This window comes from Oncorhynchus kisutch, linkage group LG10, assembly GCF_002021735.2.
Source record: "Oncorhynchus kisutch isolate 150728-3 linkage group LG10, Okis_V2, whole genome shotgun sequence".
Taxonomy (NCBI): Eukaryota; Metazoa; Chordata; class Actinopteri; order Salmoniformes; family Salmonidae; genus Oncorhynchus; species Oncorhynchus kisutch.
The window spans coordinates 43,578,366-43,600,253 of NC_034183.2; the positions used below are offsets into that span (position 1 = coordinate 43,578,366).

The 21,888-nt window shown below is 40.6% G+C and overlaps 1 protein-coding gene across 7 annotated transcripts in view; it reads left to right on the plus strand.

The window, feature by feature from the left end:
- Positions 1–21,888, plus strand: part of LOC109898168 (DENN domain-containing protein 1B) — a 178,057-nt gene that overhangs the window by 92,237 nt on the left and 63,932 nt on the right. For 4 of the 7 annotated variants that reach the window (XM_031833724.1, XM_031833725.1, XM_031833729.1 and 1 more), the window contains 5 exons: positions 11,419–11,488; positions 15,552–15,632; positions 19,906–19,965; positions 21,327–21,380; positions 21,668–21,778. In XM_031833724.1, the coding sequence (XP_031689584.1) occupies positions 11,419–11,488; positions 15,552–15,632; positions 19,906–19,965; positions 21,327–21,380; positions 21,668–21,778 (376 nt within the window). The remainder of the gene's footprint in view (positions 1–11,418; positions 11,489–15,551; positions 15,633–19,905; positions 19,966–21,326; positions 21,381–21,667; positions 21,779–21,888) is intronic. The other 3 variants (XM_031833727.1, XM_031833728.1, XM_031833730.1) reach the window with 2 other exon arrangements.

Below are 21,888 nucleotides of genomic sequence, written 5' to 3' on the forward strand. Positions count from 1 at the left end.
TTGTGATCATATTGAATAATCCTTTTAAATCTACAGTATGTAGTGATCAAATGAGACAGAGACATTGCCTTCACAAAGTATTCCCACCCCTTGACTTGACTTTAAAAGTAAAATGTGACAACCTGCATAAAAAATGGTATGAATTGAGATTTGTTTTGTCGTTGGCCTACACACAATACCTCATAATGTCAAAGTGAAATTATATTTCTCTACCTTTTTACAACTGAATTAAAAATGAAAAGCTGAAATGCCTCAAGTATTCAAAGTAAATATTTACTTAAAAAGTCACATAATAAGTTGCAAAGACTCACTGAGTTGCAATAATAGTGTTTAACATGATTTTTTGATTGGCTACCTCATTTCTTTACTCCACACACATAATTATCTGCAAGGTCCGTCAGTCGAACAGTGAATTTCAAACACAGATTCAACCACAAAGACTCGGAAGGTTTTCCAATGCCTCACAAAGAAAGGGCACCTATTGGTAGATGGGTAAAAAAAACAACCTAAAAAGCAGACATTGAATAGCCCTTTGAGGATGGTAAAGTTATTAATTAGACTTTGGATAGTGTATCAATACACCCAGTCGCTACAAAGATACAGGTGTCCTTCCTAACTGAGTTGCTGGAGAGGAAGATTTGGGGGATTTCACCATGAGGACAATGGTGACTTCAAAACAGTTACAAAGTTTTCTCCTATCACAGCAATTAAACTGAGGATGGATCAACAAGATTGTAGTTACTCCCCAATACTAACCTTCTTGATAGAGTGAAAAGACAGAAACCTGCACAGAATTAAAATATTCCAAAACATGCATCCTGTTTACATTAAGGCATTAAAGTAAAACTGCCAAAAAAATGTGTCAAACTTTGTTCCGAATACAAAGTGTTAGGTTTGGGAAAATCCAACACAACAAACACATCACTGAGTACCACTCTTCATATTTTCAATCATGGTGGTGGCTACATCATGTTATACTAGTCAACGGCAAGGACTAGGGGGGTTTAAAAAACAAAACAAAAACGGAATAGAGCTAAGTACAGGCAACATCCTATAGGAAAACCTGGGTTAGTCTTCTTTCCAACAGACACTGGGAGACAAATTCACCTTTCAGCAGGACAATAACCTAAAACACAAGTCCAAATATGCGCTGCAGTTTCTTACTAAGACGACATTGAATGTTCCTGAGTGGCCTATGGCAAGACTTGGACATGGCTTTACAACAATGATCAACAACCAACTTAACAAAGCTTGAAGAATAAAAAACAAAGTGCCAATATTGTACAATCCAGGTGTGCAAAGCTATTAGAGACTTACCCAGAAATACATCACTGCCAAAGATGATTCTAACATGTATTGACTTAGTGCGTTGAATACTTATCTAATCAAGATATATTAGTATATTAGTGTTTTATTTTTATACATATATATGATGATTTATATATATATATATATATATATATCACACACACACACACACACACACACACACACACACACACACACACACACACACACACACACACACACACACACACACACACACACACACACACACACACACAGTTGAAGTCGGAAGTTTACATACACTTAGGTTGGAGTCATTAAAACTTGTTTTTCCTCTGTCGCAGCCGGCCGCGACCGGGGTACCCTTGGGGCGGCGCACAGTTGGCCCAGCGTCGTCTGGGTTAGGGAGGGTTTGGCCGGCAGGGATATCCTTGTCTCATTGCTCACTAGCGACTTTTGTGGCGGGTCGGGAGCAGTGCACGCTGACACGGTCGCCAGGTGTACGGTGTTTCCTCCGACACATTGGTGCGATGGCTTCCGGGTTGGATGGGCATTGTGTCAAGAAGCAGGGCGGCTTGGTTGGGTTGTGTTTCGGAGGACGCATGGCTCTCAACCGTTGCCTCTCCCAAGTCCGTACAGGAGTTGCAGCGACGAGACAAGACTGTAACTACTACCAATTCGATACCATGAAATTGGGAAGAAAAAGGGGTGAGAAATACAACTTTTTTTTTTTAAACCACTCCACAAATTCCTTGTTAACAAACTATAGTTTTGGCAAGTCAGTTAGGACATCTACTTTGTGCATGACACAAGTCATTTTTTCCAACAATTGTTTACAGTCAGATTATTTCACTTATAATTCACTGTATCACAATTCCAGTGGGTCAGAAGTTTAAATACACTGAGTTGACTGTGCCTTTAAACAGCTTGGAAAATTCCAGAAAATTATGTCATAGCTTTATTCTGATTGGCTAATTGACATCATTTGAGTCAATTGGAGGTGTACCTGTGGATGTTTTTAAGGGCCTACCTTGAAACACAGTGCCTCTTTGCTTGACATCATGGGAAAATCAAAAGAAATCAGCCAAGATCTGAGAAAAATAATTGTAGACCTCCACGGGTCTGTTTCATCCTTGGGAGCAATTTCCAAACGCCTGAAGGTACGAAAAGTGCAAATCAATCACAGAACAACAGCAAAGGACCTTGTGAAGATGCTGGAGGAAACAGGTACAAAAGTATCTATATCCACAGTAAAACGAGTCCTATGGCGACATAACCTGAAAGGCCGCTGAGCAAGGAAGAAGCCACTGCTCCAAAACTGCCATAAGAAAGCCAGACTACGGTTTGCAACTGCACATGGGGACAAAGATTGTACTTTTTGGAGAAATGTCCTCTGGTCTGATGAAACAAAAATAGAACTGTTTGGCCATAATGACCATCGTTATGTTTAGAGGATAAAGGGGGAGGCTTGCAAGCCAAAGAACACCATTCGAACCGTGAAGCACAAGGGTGGCAGCATCATGTTGTGGGGGTGCTTTGCTGCAGGAGGTACTGGTGCACATCACAAAATAGATGGCGTCATGAGGGAGGACAATTATGTGGATGAATTGAAGCAACATCTCAAGACATCAGTCAGGAAGTTAAAGCGTGGTCACAAATGGGTCTTCAAAATGGGAAATGCATTCCAAAGTTGTGGCAGAATAGCTTAAGGACAAGGTATTAGAGTGGCCATTACAAAGCCCTGACCTCAATCCTATAGAAGATTTGTGGTCAGAACTGAAAAAGCATGTGCAAGCAAAGAGGCCAACAAACCTGACTCAGTTACACCAGCTCTGTCAGGAGGAATGGGCCAAAATTCACCCAACTTATTGTGGGAAGCTTGTGGAAGGCTACCCGGAACGTTTGACCCAAGTTAAACAATTTAAAGGCAATGCTACCAAATACTAATTGAGTGTATGTAAACTTCTGACCCACTGGGAATGTGATGAAAGAAATAAAAGCTGAAATAAATCATTCTTTCTACTATTATTCTGACATTTCAAATTCTTAAAATAAAGTGGTGATCCTAACTGACCTAAGACAGGGAATTTTTACTTGGATTAAATGTCAGATATTGTGAAAAACTGAGATTAAATGTATTTGGCTAAGGTGTATGTAAACTTCCGACTTCAACTGTATATATACAGTGCATTCAGAAAGTATTCAGACCCTTTGATTTTTTTCCACATTTTGTTACATTACAGCCTTATTACGTTACATTACGTTACATTTCCTCAACAATCTACACACATAGTGACAAACAAAACAGGGGTTTAGAAAGTTTTGCTAATGTATTAACCATTTAAAACAGAAAAACCTTATTTACATAAGTATTCCTTTGCTACGAGACTCGAAATTAAGCTCAGGTGCATCCTGTTTCCATTGATCATCCTTGAGATGTTTCTACAACTTCATTGGAGTCCACCTGTGGTCAATCCATTTGACTGGACATGATTTGGAAAGGCACACATGATTTGGAATGATTTGGAAAGGCACACACCTGTCTATAGAAGGTCCCACAATTGGAAGTGCATGTCAGAGCAAAAACCAAGCCCTGAGGTCGAAGGAATTGTCCGTAGAGCCTCGAGGCACAGATCTGGGGAAGGGTACCAAAAAATGTCTGCAGCATTGAAGGTCCCCAAGAACACAGTAGCCTCCATAATTCTTAAATGGAACATGTTTGAACAACCAATACTCTTCCTAGAGCTGATCACCCAGCCAAACTGAAATCGGGGGAGAAGGGCCTTGGTTGGGGAGGTGACCAAGAATGTGATGGTCACTCTGACTGATCCGCAGAGTTACTTTGTTGAGATGGGAGAACCTTCCAGAAGGACAACCATCTCTGCAGCACTCCACCAATCAGGCCTTTATGGTAGGGTGGCCAGATGGAATCCACTCCTCAGTAAAAGGCACATGACATCCCAATTGGAGTTTGCCAAAAGACATCTAAGGACTCTCAGACCATGAGAAACAAGATTCTCTGGTCTGATGAAACCTGGCACCATGCCTTCGGTGTAGCATGGTGGTGGCAGCATCATGCTGTGGGGATGTTTTTCAGTTACAGGGACTGGGAGACTGGTCAGGATCGAGGGAAAGATGAATGGAGCAAAGTACAGAGAGATCCTTGATGAAAACCTGCTCCAGAGCGCTCAGGACCTCAGACTGGGGCGAAGGTTCACCTTCCAACAGGACAACAACCCTAAGCACACAGTCAAGACAACTCGGAGTGGCTTCGGAACAAGTCTCTGAATGTCCTTGAGTGGCCCAGCCAGAGCCCGAACTTGAACCCGATCGAACATCTCTGGAGAGACCTGAAAATAGCTGTGCAGCAATGCTCCCCATCCAACCTGAGATCTTGAGAGGATCTGCAGAGAAGAATGGGAGACACTCCCCAAATACAGGTGTGCCAAGCATGCGCGTCATACCCAAGAAGATTCAAGGCTGTAATCACTGCCAAAGGTGCTTCATCAAAGTACTGCGTAAAGGGTCTGAATAGTTATGTAAATGTGATATTTAACTTTTTTGTTTGTAATACATTTTCAAAACTTTCTACAAACCAGTTTTTGCTATTTCATTATGGGAGTATTTTGTGTAGATTATGTAGATTTTTTTTTTACTATTCAATCTATTTTAATCCCACATTGTAATGCAACAAAATGTGGAAAAGGTCAAGGGGTATGAATACTTTCTGAAGGCACTTTCGATAAAGGAGTGCTACCTTTTATTTAATGTGTCTGTTCCCCGGATATAAAACTAAGGTAAGTAAAACCGTTTGCGTCCCTGTGATTGTTGAGGTGCTCTGAGTATAGAATTGTCACCTATGCTAACACAAGGAAGTGGCTTAATGATTAGGACAGTTCTATGTGGCCAGGTCTTTGTTGTGCTGCGGCTAAAGCCCAGGCTGAAAGGGCCACGCTACCTTCAGGCCAAAACCTCTTCAAAGAGGCAGAATGTTTCGATTTTACTCTTTCTTCCTTCCTTCCTTCCCCTCCATCCTCTTCTTCCTCCTCCTCTCCTCTTTTGGTCACTCTCTCATATTTAGGGACAAATCACCCTTGGACATGTCATAGGGGTCTCAGATGAAAAAAGGTGTTTTCCTTGATTTTATTTGGCGGGTGAGACCTGGGTTCCCTTTTAGGGACGTCGGCGCTCCAGTTTGTGGTCACTTAGCGAGACGCCGGAGGACATTTCCTTCCCTGTACTTAACCTCTGACCCGGGAAAGTAAAGGTGTAATCAAATCTTCCAGTGAGCTGGCTACAAGGTGCAAGTTGACTTTCACTAAGGGCCGTGGGTGTGAAGGGAGATTTAAGACCCGTCCAGGGAATATGAATAACAGTGCCGCGCTTAACATCCAACAGGTGTAGTTTATTTATCACATGAAAACCTAACCTGCCCAAAGATATGTAGATATTTATTTGCATTGAGATATTGCAGTTTGTTTATCCTGGTAATATTCCTACACCAGGAAAAAAAACTCTCTTCTCTCTCTTCTATTTGTTTTTATGGGTAATTACATAATTTGCGTCATTACAAAAACACCAGTTAATTTATTTGAGCTTTTAGAGAATATAAGTCTTAAGAATTAAGACATAATGAAAAGGATTTGACCACATCTAGCCTATATCTTCTGTTCTGCCCATCTATGTGCAGATGGGAGAGTCTCTGAGGGGTTGTGTTGTGGTAGGGGATACAGTCTGTTGCCTGGCTACCCATCCACATCGCTTCGGCCAAGCGTCTCGCCCACTAACATTTCTTCTCCACGATGAGTCTGGATTTGCTTCCTCCCCAACAACTTATTGAATGCGAACACATTCAAACCATTCTGATTGCTCCCAGAAAACTATGGGTTGGTCCAGTGCCAGCCTACACATAAATCACTTTATTTTGATGTCAGCGCACACGAATTTATAGGATTAGCAGGTTCAGATTGATGCATGGAGGTATTTGATCAAGCAACTCAATTAAATTCAGGATTAGTCGTCAGGAAATACAGTCGACGGGGTTGTGTTAGGGGATATAGTCTGCAGGGTTGTTTTGTGGTAGGGGATCCGTGTTGGGGAAGCTACTATGAAAATATAGTTTACCAAGTTACCAATTACATCACACTGGAAGAAGTTAAACTACAATAAAGCTACCCTTAAACATATAGTTTACTTAACTACTTTTTCAAAGTAACTTTAGTTAACGTCATCCAAACTACACTAAACAAAAATATAAACTTTAGTTAACGTCATCCAAACTACACTCAGCAAAAATATAAACTTTAGTTAACGTCATCCAAACTACACTCAACAAAAATATACACTTTAGTTAACGTCATCCAAACTACACTCAACAAAAATATAAACTTTAGTTAACGTCATCCAAACTACACTCAGCAAAAATATAAACTTTAGTTAACGTCATCCAAACTACACTCAGCAAAAATATAAACTTAACATGTAAAGTGTTGGTTCCATGTTTCATGAGCTGAAATAAAAGATCCCTGAAATTTTCCATACCCACAAAAATATTATAAAAATGTTTTGGGGTACAAATTTGTTTAAATCCAAGTTCGTGAGCATTTCTCCTTTGCAAAGATAATCCATCCACATGACAGGTGTGGCATATCAAGACGCTGATTAAACAGCATGATCATTACACAGGTGCTTGGGACAATAAAAGGCCACTCTAAAATGTGCAGTTTTGTCACACAACACAATGCCACAGATGTCTCATGTTTTGAGGGAGTGCACAATTGGCATGCTGACTGCAGGAATGTCCACCAGAGCTGTTGTCAGAGAATTGAAAGTTTATTTATCTGCCATAAGCCCCCTCCAACGTTGTTTTAGAGAATTTGGCAGTATGTCCAACCGGCCTCACAACCACAGACCATGTGCATGGTGTCGTGTGAAGACCATGTGTATGGTGGGCGAGCGTTTTGCTGATGTCAATGTTGTGAACAGAGTGCCCCATGGTGGCGGTGGGGTTATGGTATGGGCAGGCATATGTTACGGACAACAAACACAATTCCATTTTATTAATAGCAATTTGAATGCACACAGATACCGTGACGAGATCTTAAGGCCCATTGTCGTGCCATTCATCTGCCTCCATCACCTCATGTTTCAGCATGATTATTGCACGGCCTCATGTTCCAAGGATCTGTACACAATTCCTGGAAGCTGAAAATGTCCCAGTTCTTCCATGGCCTGCATACTCACCAGAAATGTCACAAACCCATTGAGCATGTTTGTAATGCTCTGGATCGACGTGGACGACAGCATGTTGCAGTTCCCGCCAATATCCAGCAACTTCGCACAACCATTGAAGAGGAGTGGGACAACATTCCATAGGCCACAATCAACAGCCTGATCAACTCTATGCAAAGGAGATGTGTCACACTGCATGGTGCAAATGGTGGTCACACCAGATACGGACTTATCCACGCCCCTACCTTTTTTAAAGGTTTCTGTGACCAACAGATGCATCTCTATTCCCAGTCATGTGAAATCCATAGATTAGGGCCTAATGTATTTATTTCAATTGACTCATTTCCTCATTGTTGCATGTTGCGTTTTATATTTATATTCAGTATACTTTGTGAAAAAGTATCATATCTAAATCTTAAATTGCCAGAACAGTGGAGTCAGATGTTGACAGAATGTTTGAAATGATAATCTGATGCCGAAAAAGAAAGTAAATTCAGGCGTTCTTTACCCATATTTTATTTTAGTCAAAAAGTAGTGTGTAGTTCCTGTAGTTAGCTAGACCAGTCAGTACATGGCCAAAAATGTTATTAACTATTGAAACCACTACAAAGATATGAATTTTGTTCAACTACCACCAAGCTCATCAAAATGTAATTAAGTTGGTTATGTGAATCAGCTGTGTAGTGCTAGGGATTAAAAACAGTTTTGGAAACCCTGCTGTAGGAGATATAGTCTGAAGGGTTGTGTTGTGGTAGGAGATACAGTCTGAGGGGTTTTGTTGTGGTAGGAGATACAGTCTGAGGGGTTGTGTTGTGGTAGGAGATACAGTCTGAGGGGTTGTGTTGTGGTAGGAGATACAGTCTGAGGGGTTGTGTTGTGGTAGGAGATACAGTCTGAGGGGTTGTGTTGTGGTAGGAGATACAGTCTGAGGGGTTGTGTTGTGGGAGGAGATACAGTCTGAGGGGTTGTGTTGTGGTAGGAGATACAGTCGGAGGGTTTGTGTTGTGGTAGGAGATACAGTCTGAGGGGTTGTGTTGTGGTAGGAGATACAGTTGGAGGGTTTGTGAGTTGGCCATAGACTTAACTGGTTTACTCGGAGTATCCAGTACTTTGAGTGATGTGATGTAGCCGGGCCTCCACACACATTGATGGATGTCTCTCTATCTGGGGATTTAGGAAGCACAAACAGACCTAAGCTGCTAACTGAGGAGAGGAGCAATGATTTCTTAAATCGCTTCATTTAAGAAAAAAAGAAACACATACCGGTACTGTACCACAGGAAATAGCTCAGAAATAATCATCCGTTTTATACAAAAACATGCACCAATCGGTGTGTGAGGCCTGACTGGACAGAGAGAGAGGAGAGAGGTATGTGAAGGATTAGTGTCCAGGACCTGAAGAGACTGATAATGACTGGTCTTTGTTTCAATGACCTGTTCAGAATGTTTTGAAAATGTTCATTTGGTTGTATGGATTAATTTGGTTGTATTGATTTTTCCCCCTCTTTTAATGTTGAAAATAAACTTCAACACATCTACAATGAGATGGGCAGTGTTTCTGTTATATGCATCTGAATTACTTCTAAGTATTTTGTCATTTGGATTACACTGAACTGAACTACCAAAATACTTTTCTGTAACATTTTTTTTTATAGTGGTTCACCATTTTGTTTCCCCACTTTCATTGGTATCAGAAGTCTGATGGCACTGCTAAATGAACTAAATATAAACGTGTTTACAAAAATGGAGCATGCTGAGTGTTATTCTAATGATCTCCGCCCCGAAACAAGGTTTTGTCTAGAAGGGATACAGCTTTTGTCAAAATAGACTTTTCGTAAACAGGTTTCGGAGAACTTACGCAGCAGGTTAAGATAATTAGCGTAGCAGGTTAGCAGAATTAGGTTAAGCTGTATCCCATCTAGACATGACTTTGAAACAAGGCCAATAACAATAACCAGGATGCTTTGCAGTTCATTTTGGTCATTTAGCAGACACTCTTGTCCAGAGTGACTTACAGTCAGTGAATTCAACTAAGGAAGATAAAGAACAACATAATCACAGTCATAGCAAGTAAAAGGTTTCTGTAACCTTTACTGAGAATGTTGTTGCTCTTTGGGCCAGCTACTTGCTAATGTATTTCTGTATTTTAAAATACAAAAATACATGTATTTGAATTTAAAACATTTCAAGTAGTTTATTTTGATACATTGATCTTTAGGGTATTTAGTCATTGTAATTTTTTGCCCATCCCTGCCTCGAGCCCATAGAAATATCCACTGCCTATTTGTTTGAAAGCATGGCATATTTATATTTTTTATGTCCAGCCAGCATGTGAATTTTATAGTTAACACATGCATGTTACATTTTGGGTTTGCAGAGTGTGACCTGATTACGGTGAGCTCTTCATGCGGACGTCAAAATATTGACATGTTAAGGAGCTGATTGTTTCAGGTTAATGGTCACTCAGGCCCTCTGATTGGTGTGCTTGGCTGCACTTGCCTGGGAACCGCCATGTCATTGGCCCCCTTGCAGATTTAGTGATATGAACATTTGCATTAGGTTGACTTTATTGTTTTTTTCTTGTTGTGCGTTAATTCCAGTCTGCAGAGCAGCCAGTGACCCATGCCCTGAGAACTACCCAGTATCCCCCTGTCTCCCTCTACAGGACTTCCCTGGCTAATAAAAGTCTCTCACACAAATACATATTTTCATTAAAGTTTCATTGTGATTTTTTTGTGCAGTGAATTTTTGTTAGCCATTTCAGCCAGGTAGCCATTTTAATTGAACAAGTGACTTTTGTTAATGCAGCATGCCCGCACATTTTGTTTAATGTAAGTTTCATTTTGACAATATTCATTCATTTCTTTGTTCTTATATTTCACCTTCATTCAGTTAATGAATGTTAATAAAGCATTTTTTTAAAACAATTTTAAGTGACATAATCCAACGTCATTATGCAATGCCTCACTTCGATACCTCACCACATTTGTATTATTTGATTGCATAACATTATACGTGCACTGAGCTCTCTCTTCTGAGCAACCTTCAAGCCAAAACAAAATGTTGGCCATATTCCACCTCAAAAGGAAGTCAACTAACTCCGCCAAGAATATGTCAACCGTATAAAGAAAGCCATGTTGCAAGATGCATTTGGCTTCTGGTGGGTGTATTAGGCGATTAGCTATAACACAAACACTACAGTATAATTTGTATTTTATTTTTTCATTTTATTTATTTATTTAACATGAATTTGATAAGGAAAAACCAGAAGGAATGTCTATTTTAAAATGTAAATAAGGGGAGGGGAGAGGGAAAAGAGAGTGAAAAGGGGCAGTGGGTAGTGGTTTTCTTTCTGTGCATCTGTGTGTTGGCTTGGGCTGAGCCTGGACTGTGCACCTGTGTGTTGGCTTGGGCTGAGCCTGGACTGTGCATCTGTGTGTTGGCTTGGGCTGAGCCTGGACTGTGCATCTGGGATCAGTATGCTTGTAAACCATGGCATCCCTCCTCGTCCTCCTCTACCACAGCTTTCGTTGGCCCAGTCGTGTTGGGTTGAAGAAACTAAAGCCAGTCTCTACCTCCCGTCTTTACCTCCCCAACCCACCGCCTTTAGACTAAAGCCTGCCTCTCTACCTCCCCTGCAAATAGCCCAAAATACAAAGAATGTCGTAATTACATGGTATTAGACCGTATTTACAGTATATTGTAGACCTATATATCCATTTTTAACCATAGTAGGCGGGCTATACATGGCTGTGTCCATACTTTATCTGTAAGAAAACCCAACAACAATTGAATTTAAATATTTGTGTTTTTATTGTGAAATATAGCAAAATAGTCTAATATTAATTTGAATAATTATATTGATTGTAAATGTGCATTTTGTGTTCTTTCTCTCTTGCAGTTATCTCCCCTGGTTTGAGATCTACTACAAGTTCCTGAACACACTAGCAGATTACCTAACCAAAAACCAGGTGATACGGCCTTCATATCTCATTTCATAAGGCTCAGGGTTAGCAAACCTGATATTGAGGTACAAGATGTGGCATGTGGCAGAAGTCACCAACCAACAATAGACTAGTACGCTACTTTTCATCAGCTTCTGTTGGGCATGATCTTGTTTTGCACACAGTAGCAGTTTAAGGTTGTATGTACAGTAGCTGGTTGTGAGAGCCATGTTGTTGTAAGTTGTTAGCAGTGTTCTGTTTGTTTGTAAATGGGGCTGAGCTGGGGGAGAGAGAGTCGGGCTTGGCTTGGCTCTGAGTTTTTTGAGGCAGCGATGTTGACATTTCACAGACCAAACGCTGATTTAGAGCTAGAAGTCAACTCCTGATGATTTACTGGAAAACAACAAACAGTTTAGGAATACACACACACACTTTGCCAAACTATTTCAGTAACAGAGGGAAAGAAGTTCAGGGAATGTATAAAAGAAATGGGGAAAAATGTGCAGCTAGCGTAAAGTGGAATTGATGAGGCAGTCTTTATACCAGAGCGCGAGAAAGGAGGGAGAGCGAACAGGGGGAGAGGGAGACGGAGAGAGGAAGGGAGCGGTTGGGAGCTGGGACTAAGGAGTGCCATCAGTGTGCTGTCATGTAGCTTTGCTTCCTCAAAGCTACTATGCTGAGAGAGGGGTGAAGGGGACAGAGCCTCCCCAACATACACACACGCCCATACTCTCGCACACACAATCACACAGGCGCAGGTTCAGGGGGTACAGGAAACAGTACATGTCACGCAACATTTCAACCAATCAGAGCACAGGCGGTCATTAGCCTGCTCTCCTGCTTTTAGAATCTTGAATGTATTTTTTATGCATATATATTTATTGTATAAGGTGTATGTATGTATGTGTGTGTGTGTGTGTGTGTGTGTGTGTGTGTGTGTATATGTGTATATATATATATATATATATATACACACACACACAATAATCACTTCTATATTCCTTCTAAAATGTCAATTTCTTTATATGTCACAGACAGTACTGTATTTGATTTGAACTGAAGTATAGTACTGTAAATTAATTAATCTACTAAACAAAAGTAGAGGACAAGTGTAAATGCTATTTTCTGTAAAATAATAAGTCCTTTGTTTGTGTGAACATTTCTATGTTCATCTTTATCTCTGCTCTGAAGCAGAGAGAGATAGAGAGTGAAAGAAGGATTCGGTAAGAGATAGATGAGATATGTGTGTGTGTGTGTGTGTGTGTGTGTGTGTGTGTGTGTGTGTGTGTGTGTGTGTGTGTGTGTGTGTGTGTGTGTGTGTGTGTGTGTGTAAATGTTGGGTGACTGCAGTGTTGGTGTGCATGATTTGGTTTATATTTACCCTGCTGTTGCAAGGCGATGGAGGGATGTTGACAGACGAGGGGAGACCGTGGCGATGAGGGTTTAGGGCCAGGGGTAAATTAAGTGTTTCCTCAGGCTCAGCCCAGTTACTGACCATGCGTGTGAGCATTCAGCCTCTCGTGACAGGAGGCTGTTTAATCTCACACTCTCTCACTGTCTATCACACACACTCTCTCTCACTCTCACTCTCTCCCACACACACACACACCGTTTCACACACATAGTCACACGCAGGCATACACACTAATGTTAAAGCTCCACCGTCAAAAACTGGCATTCAGAAGAGACAGAAATTCTCTGAAGCAAAAATATTTTTCATAAATAAGAACCTTTTTTCTTTGTCTTAGTAACCGGTCTTAGTGACTACGTAATTATGTCTTAGCAACCTCTATTCCAATTATACTGTGCTCTTTATCATTATAACAGTAACTAGACAAGTAATTCAGAGAGTTCATCCAGGAAAAGATGTGTGATGACGGTGCCTGTTTAGTGGCCAGCCTGATCTCTCTATGGAGCACAGACTTCTGGGTAACTACACATCAGAACCCCAGCCCTTGTACAGTAGGTCCTAAATCGGCACTGGGTAACCGTCCTCTGCTGTGGCCGGACACATCGCTCTGCCTCTTTTTCTTAACCTCCTCCTCGCCGCTCGTTAAACGCTGTGTGTCAGACGGATGTTTCGAGCCCCTTGGAGGAACACACTCAGCTTCCAGTGCCCTGCTCCCAGCTACTTGCCAGCCACACCGTCAGCGCCTTTTCAAATCGCTCATGAGTTGACATACAATATCAGATTACATTTTTGTGTGTCTGTGTGTTTTGGTTTTGTTGTTTAGTTATATACAGTACCAGTCAAAAGTTTGGACACACCTACTCATTCCAGTGTTTTTCTTTATTTGTATTATTTTCTACATTGTAGAATAATAGTGAAGACATCAAAACTATGAAATAACACATATAACTCATGTAGTAACCAAGAAAGTGTTAAACAAATCTTTTAGATTTTAGATTCTTCAAGGTAGCCACCCATTGCCTTGATGACAGTTCTGCACACTCTTGGCATTCTCTCAATCAGCTTCATGATGAATGTTTTTCCAACAGTCTTGAAGGAGTTCCCACATATGCTGAGCACTTGTTGGCTGTTTTTCCTTCACTCTGTGGTCCAACTCATCCCAAACTATCTCAGTTGGGTTGAGGTCGGGTGATTGTGGAGGCCAGGTCATCTGATGCAGCACTCCATCACTCTCATTCTTGGTCAAAAGCCCTTACACAGCCTGGAGGTTTGTTTTGTGTCATTGTCCTGTTGGAAAAAAAATGATAGTCCCACTAAGCGCAAACCAGATGGGATGGCGTATCGCTGCAGAATGCTGTGATAGCCATGCTGGTTAAGTGTGCCTTGATTTTCAATAAATCACGACAGTGTCAACAGCAAGGCACGGTGGGAACCACACATACAGAGATCATCCATTCACCTACTCTGCGTCTCACAACGACATGATGGTTGGAATCAAAAATCAGAAATTTGGACTCATCAGACCAAAGGACAGATTTCCACCAGTCTAATATCCATTGCTCGTGTTTCTTGGCCCAAGCAAGTCACTTCTTATTGGTGTCCTTTAGTAGTGGTTTCTTTGAATTCGACCATGAAGGCCTGATTTACGCAGTCTTCTCCGAACAGTTGATGTTAACTCAGTTTTTCATATATGCATAGTCACTTTAACCATATCTACATGTACATACTACCTCAATCAGCCTGACTAACCGGTGTCTGTATGTAGCCTCGCTACTGGATATAGCCTGTCTTTTTACTGTTGTTTTATTTCTTTACTTACCTATTGTTCACCTAATACCTTTTGTGCACTATTGGTTAGAGCCTGTAAGTAAGCATTTCACTGTAAGGTCTACATCTGTTGTAACTTTGATTTGATTTGAGATGTGTCTGTTACTGTTACTCTGTGAAACATTAATTTGGGCTGCAATTTCTGAGGCTGGTAACTCCAAAGAACTTATCCTCTGCAGCAGCGGTAACTCTGGGTCTTCCTTTCATAGCGCTTTATGGTTTTTGAGACTGCACTTTAAGAAACTTTAGTAGTTATTGACATTTTCCGCGTTGACTGACCTTCATGTCTTAATATAATGATGGACTGCCGTTTCTCTTTTCTTATTTGAGCTGTTCTTACCATAATATGGACTTGTTTTTTTACCAAATAGGGCTATCTTCTGTAAACCACCCCTACCTTGTCACAACACAACTGATTGGCTCAAATGCATTAAGATGGAAAGAAATTCCGCAAAATAACAATGTATTCCAGGTGACTACCTCATGAAGCTGGTTGAGAGAATGCCAATAATGTGCAAAGCTGTCAAGGCAAAGGGTGGCTACTTTAAAGAATCTCAAATATAAAATATATTTGGATATATATTTGGATTTGTTTAGAACTTTTTTGGTAACTACATGATTCCATATGTGTTATTTCATAGTTTTGATGTTCTCACTATTATTCTACAATGTAGAAAATAGTAAACATAAAGAAAAAGCCTTGAATGAGTAGGTGTGTCCAAACTTTTGATTGGTACTGGGTGGGTGGGTGGGTGTGTGTGTGTGCGCATGTGTGGGTGTGTGTGACACATGGTTTTACATTTGTATAATTTGTATTATTCTTATTGAGTGTGATTTATGGTGTGTTCTAAGGAGAATGAGCTGAATGACATGCTGAACTCACTGTACAGCCTGCCGGTGCCAAAGCCCTTCACCCCAGTCAACCTGAGTGTGGTAAGTACAGTGGGACCACTTGAGCTGTACACTGCAAAGAAAAGGGAGGGGGAAAACGGAGGGAGGAGAGAATAGTGAGGAAATATGGGAGATATAGTTGAGACAGATGGGTTAGTGAAAAGTGAGTGGCGAGATGAGAGTGAGCTAGAGGAGAGCTTGAATAAGGAAGAGTGGAGTAATAAATACAGTTGAAGTCTGAAGTTTACATACACCTTAGCCAAATATATTTAAACTCAGTTTTTCACAATTCCTGACATTTAATCCTGATAAAAATTCCCTGTCTTAGGTAAATTAGGATCACCACTTTATTTTAAGAATGTGAAATGTCAGAATAATGTTAGAGAAAATTATTTATTTCAGCTTTTATTTCTTTCATCAAATTCCCAGTGGGTCACATTGCCTTTTAAATTGTTTAACTTGGGTCAAATGTTTCGGGTAGCCTTCCACAAGCTTCCCACAATAAGTTGGGTGAATTTTGACCCATTCCTCCTGACAGAGCTGGTGTAACTGAGTCAGGTTTGTAGGCCTCCTTGCTCGCACACGCCTTTTCAGTTCTGCCCACAAATGTTCTGTGGGATTGAGGTCAGGGCTTTGTGATGGCGACTCCAGTACCTTGACTTTGTTGTCCTTAAGCTATTTTGCCACAACTTTGGAAGTATGCTTGGGGTCACTGTCCATTTGGAAGACCCATTTGCGACCAAGCTTTAACTTCCTGACTGATGTCTTGAGATGTTATTTTAATATATCCACATAATTGTCCTTCCTCATGAAGCCATCTATTTTGTGAAGTGCACCAGTCCCTCCTACAGCAAAGCACCCCCACAACATGATGCTGCCACCCCCGTGCTTCATGGTTGGGATGGTGTTCTTCGGCTTGCAAGCGTCCCTCTTTTTCCTCCAAACATAACGATGGTCATTATGGCCAAACAGTTCTATTTTTGTTTCATCAGACCAGAAGACATTTCTCCCAAAAAGTACGATCTTTGTCCCCATGTGCAGTTGCAGACAGTAGTCTGACTTTTTTATGGTGGTTTTGGAGCAGTGGCTTTCAGGTTATGTCGATATAGGACTCGTTTTACTGTGGATATAGATACTTTTCTACCTGTTTCCTCCAGCATCTTCACAAGGTCCTTTGCTGTTGTTCTGGGATTGATTTGCACTTTTCGCACCAAAGTAGACCGAATGCGTCTCCTTCCTGAGCGGTATGACGGCTGTGTGGTCCCATGGTGTTTCTACTTGCGTTCTATTGTTTGTACAGATGAACATGGTACCTTCAGGTGTTTGGAAATTGCTCCCAAGAATGAACCAGACTTGTGGAGGTCTACAATTATTTTTCTGAGGTTTTGGCTGATTTATCTTGTTTTTCCCATAATATCAAGCAAAGAGGCACTGAGTTTGAAGGTAGGCCTTGAAATACATCCACAGGTACACCTCCAATTGACACAAATGATGTCAATTAGCCTATCAGAAGCTTCTGAAGCCATGACATCATTTTCTGTAATTTTCCAAGCTGTTTAAAGGCACAGTCAGCTTAGTGTATGTAAACGTCTGACCCACTGGAATTGTGATACAGTGAATTATAAGTGAAATAATGTCTGTAAACAATTTTTGGAAAAATGACTTGTGTCATGCACAAAGTAGATGATCTAACCAACTTGCCAAAACTAGTTTGTTTACAAGAAATGTGTGTATTGGTTGAAAAATGAGTTTTAATGATTCCAACCTAAGTGTATGTGAACTTCCGACTTCAACTGTAGGTGAGGAGACTGGGCTTACACTTTGTTTAGAAATACAAGTGACATTAAGCTGTTCAACTCTGAGTCGTTGGTACTCCCCCCCACAACATTTTTTGTCAGACAATTGAAAGTGACATATCATTTGAACGCTACAGTCCTTGTCTTTTTGGAAATCAAACTCAAATATTACTGCTGGCCATAAATCATGCGCAATATGTTTATTCATAGAGTATGCAATGCAGGTCAATCCACCAAAAGTGCAAACATTTAGTATGCATGGAAAGGGTATACCCTGATGTTCATTGTAAAGCAATGCATTTCCTTCTCCTTGCACATTAGCTTGTATGCATCCTCCACATGCGCCATTGATCTACCTCGTCATTTACGATAGAAAAAGTGAATGGGAAAAGTTGTTTGAGGTTTCCTTACCTGTGCGCGTCTTATTTTATATATATATATGCCATTTTGGCACAGTGACTCACTACCCAAACCAGTCCCAACTGGTTTCAAGTGGCCAAGAGACGTCATGTGATATCCTACTGCTGTCTCAGAATCAGACAGGGGAAAATGTACATCATTGGCTAGGTAGAGACTTTGCTTTCTCCTCAAATGTATACTGAACAAAAATATAAACGCAACATGCAAAAATGTAAACGATTTTACTGAGTTACTGTTCATATAAGGAAATTAGTCTATTGAAATAAATAAATTAGACCTTATCTATGGATTTCACACAATTTGGCGGGGTGCAGCCATGGGTGGGCCTGGGACGACATAGGCCAAGCCACTTGGCAGCCAGGCCCACCCACTGGATTGCCAGGCCCAGCCAATCAGAATGAGTTTTTCCCCACAAAAGGACTTTATTACAGACAGAAATACTCCTCAGCATCCACCCACCCACCATCAGACGATCCCACAGGTGAAGAAGACGGATGAGGAGGTCCTAGGCTGGCGTGGTCTGCAGGCGTGACGCCGGTTGGACGTACTGTCAAATTTGTTGGAGGCAGCTTATGGTAGAGAAATGAACATAAAAAAAAATGTTTTTTTTATTTTTATTTCAGCTCATTAAACATTGGACCAACACTTTACATGTTGTGTTTATATTTTTGATCAGTATATATCATTCCTGTAATAGGAAAAAAATGACAGCATGGCACGTTGCACAAGCCCTGCACTTTTGAAATGGCTGTTTGCGCATGTTTAGAGCGCCAACATTAAGTTAAAGTATCTATTTATTTATTTTAAAATAATTTTAGAACAGTAATAGGGGACAAACAGTACCAGTCAAACGTTTGGACACTCATTCAAAGTTTCTTTCTTTGTACTATTTTCTACATCAAAACTGAAATAACACATATAGTAAGTAGTAACCAAAGAAGTGTTAAACAAATCAAAATAATGTTATATTTGAGATTCTTCAAAGTAGCCACCCTTTGCCTTGATGACAGCTTTGCACACTCTTGGCATTCTCTTAACCAGCTTCATGAGGAATGCTTATCCAATAGTCTTGAAGGAGTTCCCACAATGCTGAGCACTTGTTGGCTGCTTTTCATTCACTCTACGGTCCAACTCATTCCAAACCATCTCAATTGAGTTGAAGACTGCAGAGTGAAGGAAAAGCAGCCAATAAGTGCTCAGCTGTCAAGGTAAAGGGTGGCTACTTTGAAGAATCTCAATTATAAAATATAGTTTTATAGTTCATAGTTTTGATGTCTTCACTACTATTCTACAATGTAGAAATTAGTAAAAATAATAATAATAATTGAATGAGTAGGTGTGTCCAAAAGTTTGACTGGTACTGTATTTTATTTCAAACCTAGACTTTCAAATATTACTCCCCAACATGGGGACAATGTGGTAATTTTTTGGTAATCACACATTTCTTACCTTTCTACCAGTACTAAGCATGTGTTTGTAGGACTTACAGTTTTGAAACCGAAATGTACTTTGAGGGTAGTATACAAAACAAAAATATAGTTTTTCAATTACCAAAACAGCAACTATTGTTTAAAATATAATTATGAGTTTATGTTATTATGCATACTTTACTGTATTGGGTTTTAGTCTTTGTCCATAAGGATCTGCTATTCTTTATTTAGACTAATTAAATGAGCTAGCCTCTATCGCAATGTAATATCTAATGTCTCTAGGGGTTATCCAATTATACAGTTAAATTCATTCCAGTTGCCTTTATTAAGTAATCAATGCATTGCTTAGAAAGGTTAACAAGTGGAATTGTGCTGAATTATGAGGGGGGGAAATACCATTTATTCTGTCATTTTTAGTCTGGCACGCTTTTAATATGCTTTTATTTTTCATTACCAAGGTTCATTGAGAACACACCGAGAGGAGAGGTTAGGGTCCAACTGCTTTCTGTAGAAAATACAAGTTAGATTTTTAATTGATGAAGCAGAATCTTCCACAAAAAGTTATTTTTGTTTTTTTGTCATGACAGCCTTGAAAAAAAAAAAAAGACGGATCATTGTCCCCTTTCAAGTGTGAACTCTGTTTTGCTCTCTATCGCTCTCACTGTGAAGACCGCGCTGTTGCATATAGCCACTGGGCAAGTACTGAGAGATGCACCAAGCCGGCAGCCGGTGAGTGGAGGAGAAGAATGAGTGAACAAGAGAGCGGGGAGAAAAAGGAGGGAGGGGAGAGAGAGCGAAAGAGATGGGAAATTTTAAACCGCTGCTGCTGCACTAACCGCATGGGAGCTGAGGCTTTCCAATTTGGCCAAAAAAGCCTGGCTATCTTTTTAAATCTCACAAAAGCAAACTATCCTGGGCCTTGGTGTCTGTTTCTTCTCCTCTGGAAAACAATCAAACTTAGTGAATGATTAATGTTGTTCCATGCTACTGTATTCTCTTTCTGAATATTTAAAGTCTATTTTATGGTGCGTGTTTAAAGCAAAGGCAATTGTGCTCAGAAAGTCTCCTTGATGCCTTTCCCGTTAACCCATATTTCATGTTTTTATATAAACATCGATTGAAAAAAAACAAAACAACAACAGATAAGCAAACACACAGCGAGGGCCTGGGACTGATGGAACTGAACTGAGAATACAATGATCGTGCTGTGCCGTGGGTTTATAAGGCGACAATAGCCCACCATTCAGACATCAGGCTACTCACTGACACCTTTCCTGGAGGTGGCGGCATCAATATTATTTGACATTATTCATTGGAACATTGACCAGGCAGCAAATAATGTGACAGTGACGCAGACTCATATATATATATATATATATATATATATATATATACACGCCATCAGCAATTAAATGTTAGGTTACATCATTCGTCTAGGTGAATTGTCATCAGAGGTTGTTTGTGGCTGACTGTAGTTTTGCCTATTGCTTTAATCACTTTTCCCATGTGAGGGGTATTGTGGGTGTTGTAGTTTTGGACCAGTGCTTGGTGATGGGTTCTCTGTCTCTGCTCTCTTCTAAGGAGGCAAAATGCTGGGGTTAATTCATTTTATGAGTGTGGACATGCACTTGTATGTGTGTCTGTCATCATATGGTGTGGGTAAAAAAGTATCAAAAGAAAAGCATGACAGGGAGAGAGAAATTGAAAGTGTAAAGAGTGGTTAATGGGCTGTCCAGGCCTCTTTGATCCAAACAGTCAACCTGCTCTGCTCCCCCAAAGTGAGACAGGCAGCTCTCTGATCCTCTCAACAACCTGTGTGTGTTTGTGCTTTCTTTAATGCTGAAATAAAGACCTTGTTTCCCACCAGAGAGTTCAATCTTAAATCTATAGGGAATAGGGATCCAGGCTGCCATGTGTGTGCGTGTGCGTGTGTGTGTTTGTGTGTGTCAGTGCTTCCCTCCTAGCCATGTCAGTACAGACGGAAGCTTAACAATTCCCACAGACAGAGGAGTTATAGATCACTCTATGAGTGGCGTGCTGCACTACGTTGCTGACCCTGTCTTCTCTCCGTATACTTTGTGTTTCCTCAGCACTCCTACTTCATAGCCCCAGATATCAACGGCTTGCCCACAATCCCCGAGAGTGTAAGTCTACCCTTCTGGTTTACCAGTGTGCAAGATCTAGATCTTACCCCGTCGAATAGAGCGCAAGATATATTGTGCATTTTTGAATGAAATTGACCATTGAACCGTTTTTTTAGTTGGAGACTGCTGTCCATTTGAGTTTTCTGTGAAATACCGTAAACCTATGACCTGAATTTGTAATAATGGTTACGTCCTCGATTTACAGGAAAGAGCCGTCCCTAGTGCTCTGAGAAGTGTGTCGTTATAAAGTCACTAACTGTCCTGTCTCCTCTGTTTTCCCAATCCAGAGGAACCTGACAGAGTATTTTGTGGCGGTGGACGTCAACAATATGCTGCATCTGTACGCCAGCATGCTGCACGAAAGACGCATCATCATTACCTCAAGCAAGCTTAGCACTGTGAGTACCTCTTCGTTGTACACCACAGTGTGGTACAGATTCATGCTTTCAGAGGGACATTATACTATCCAGGGTTTATGTTTCTGATTAAACATGGCATTCCTCATTAA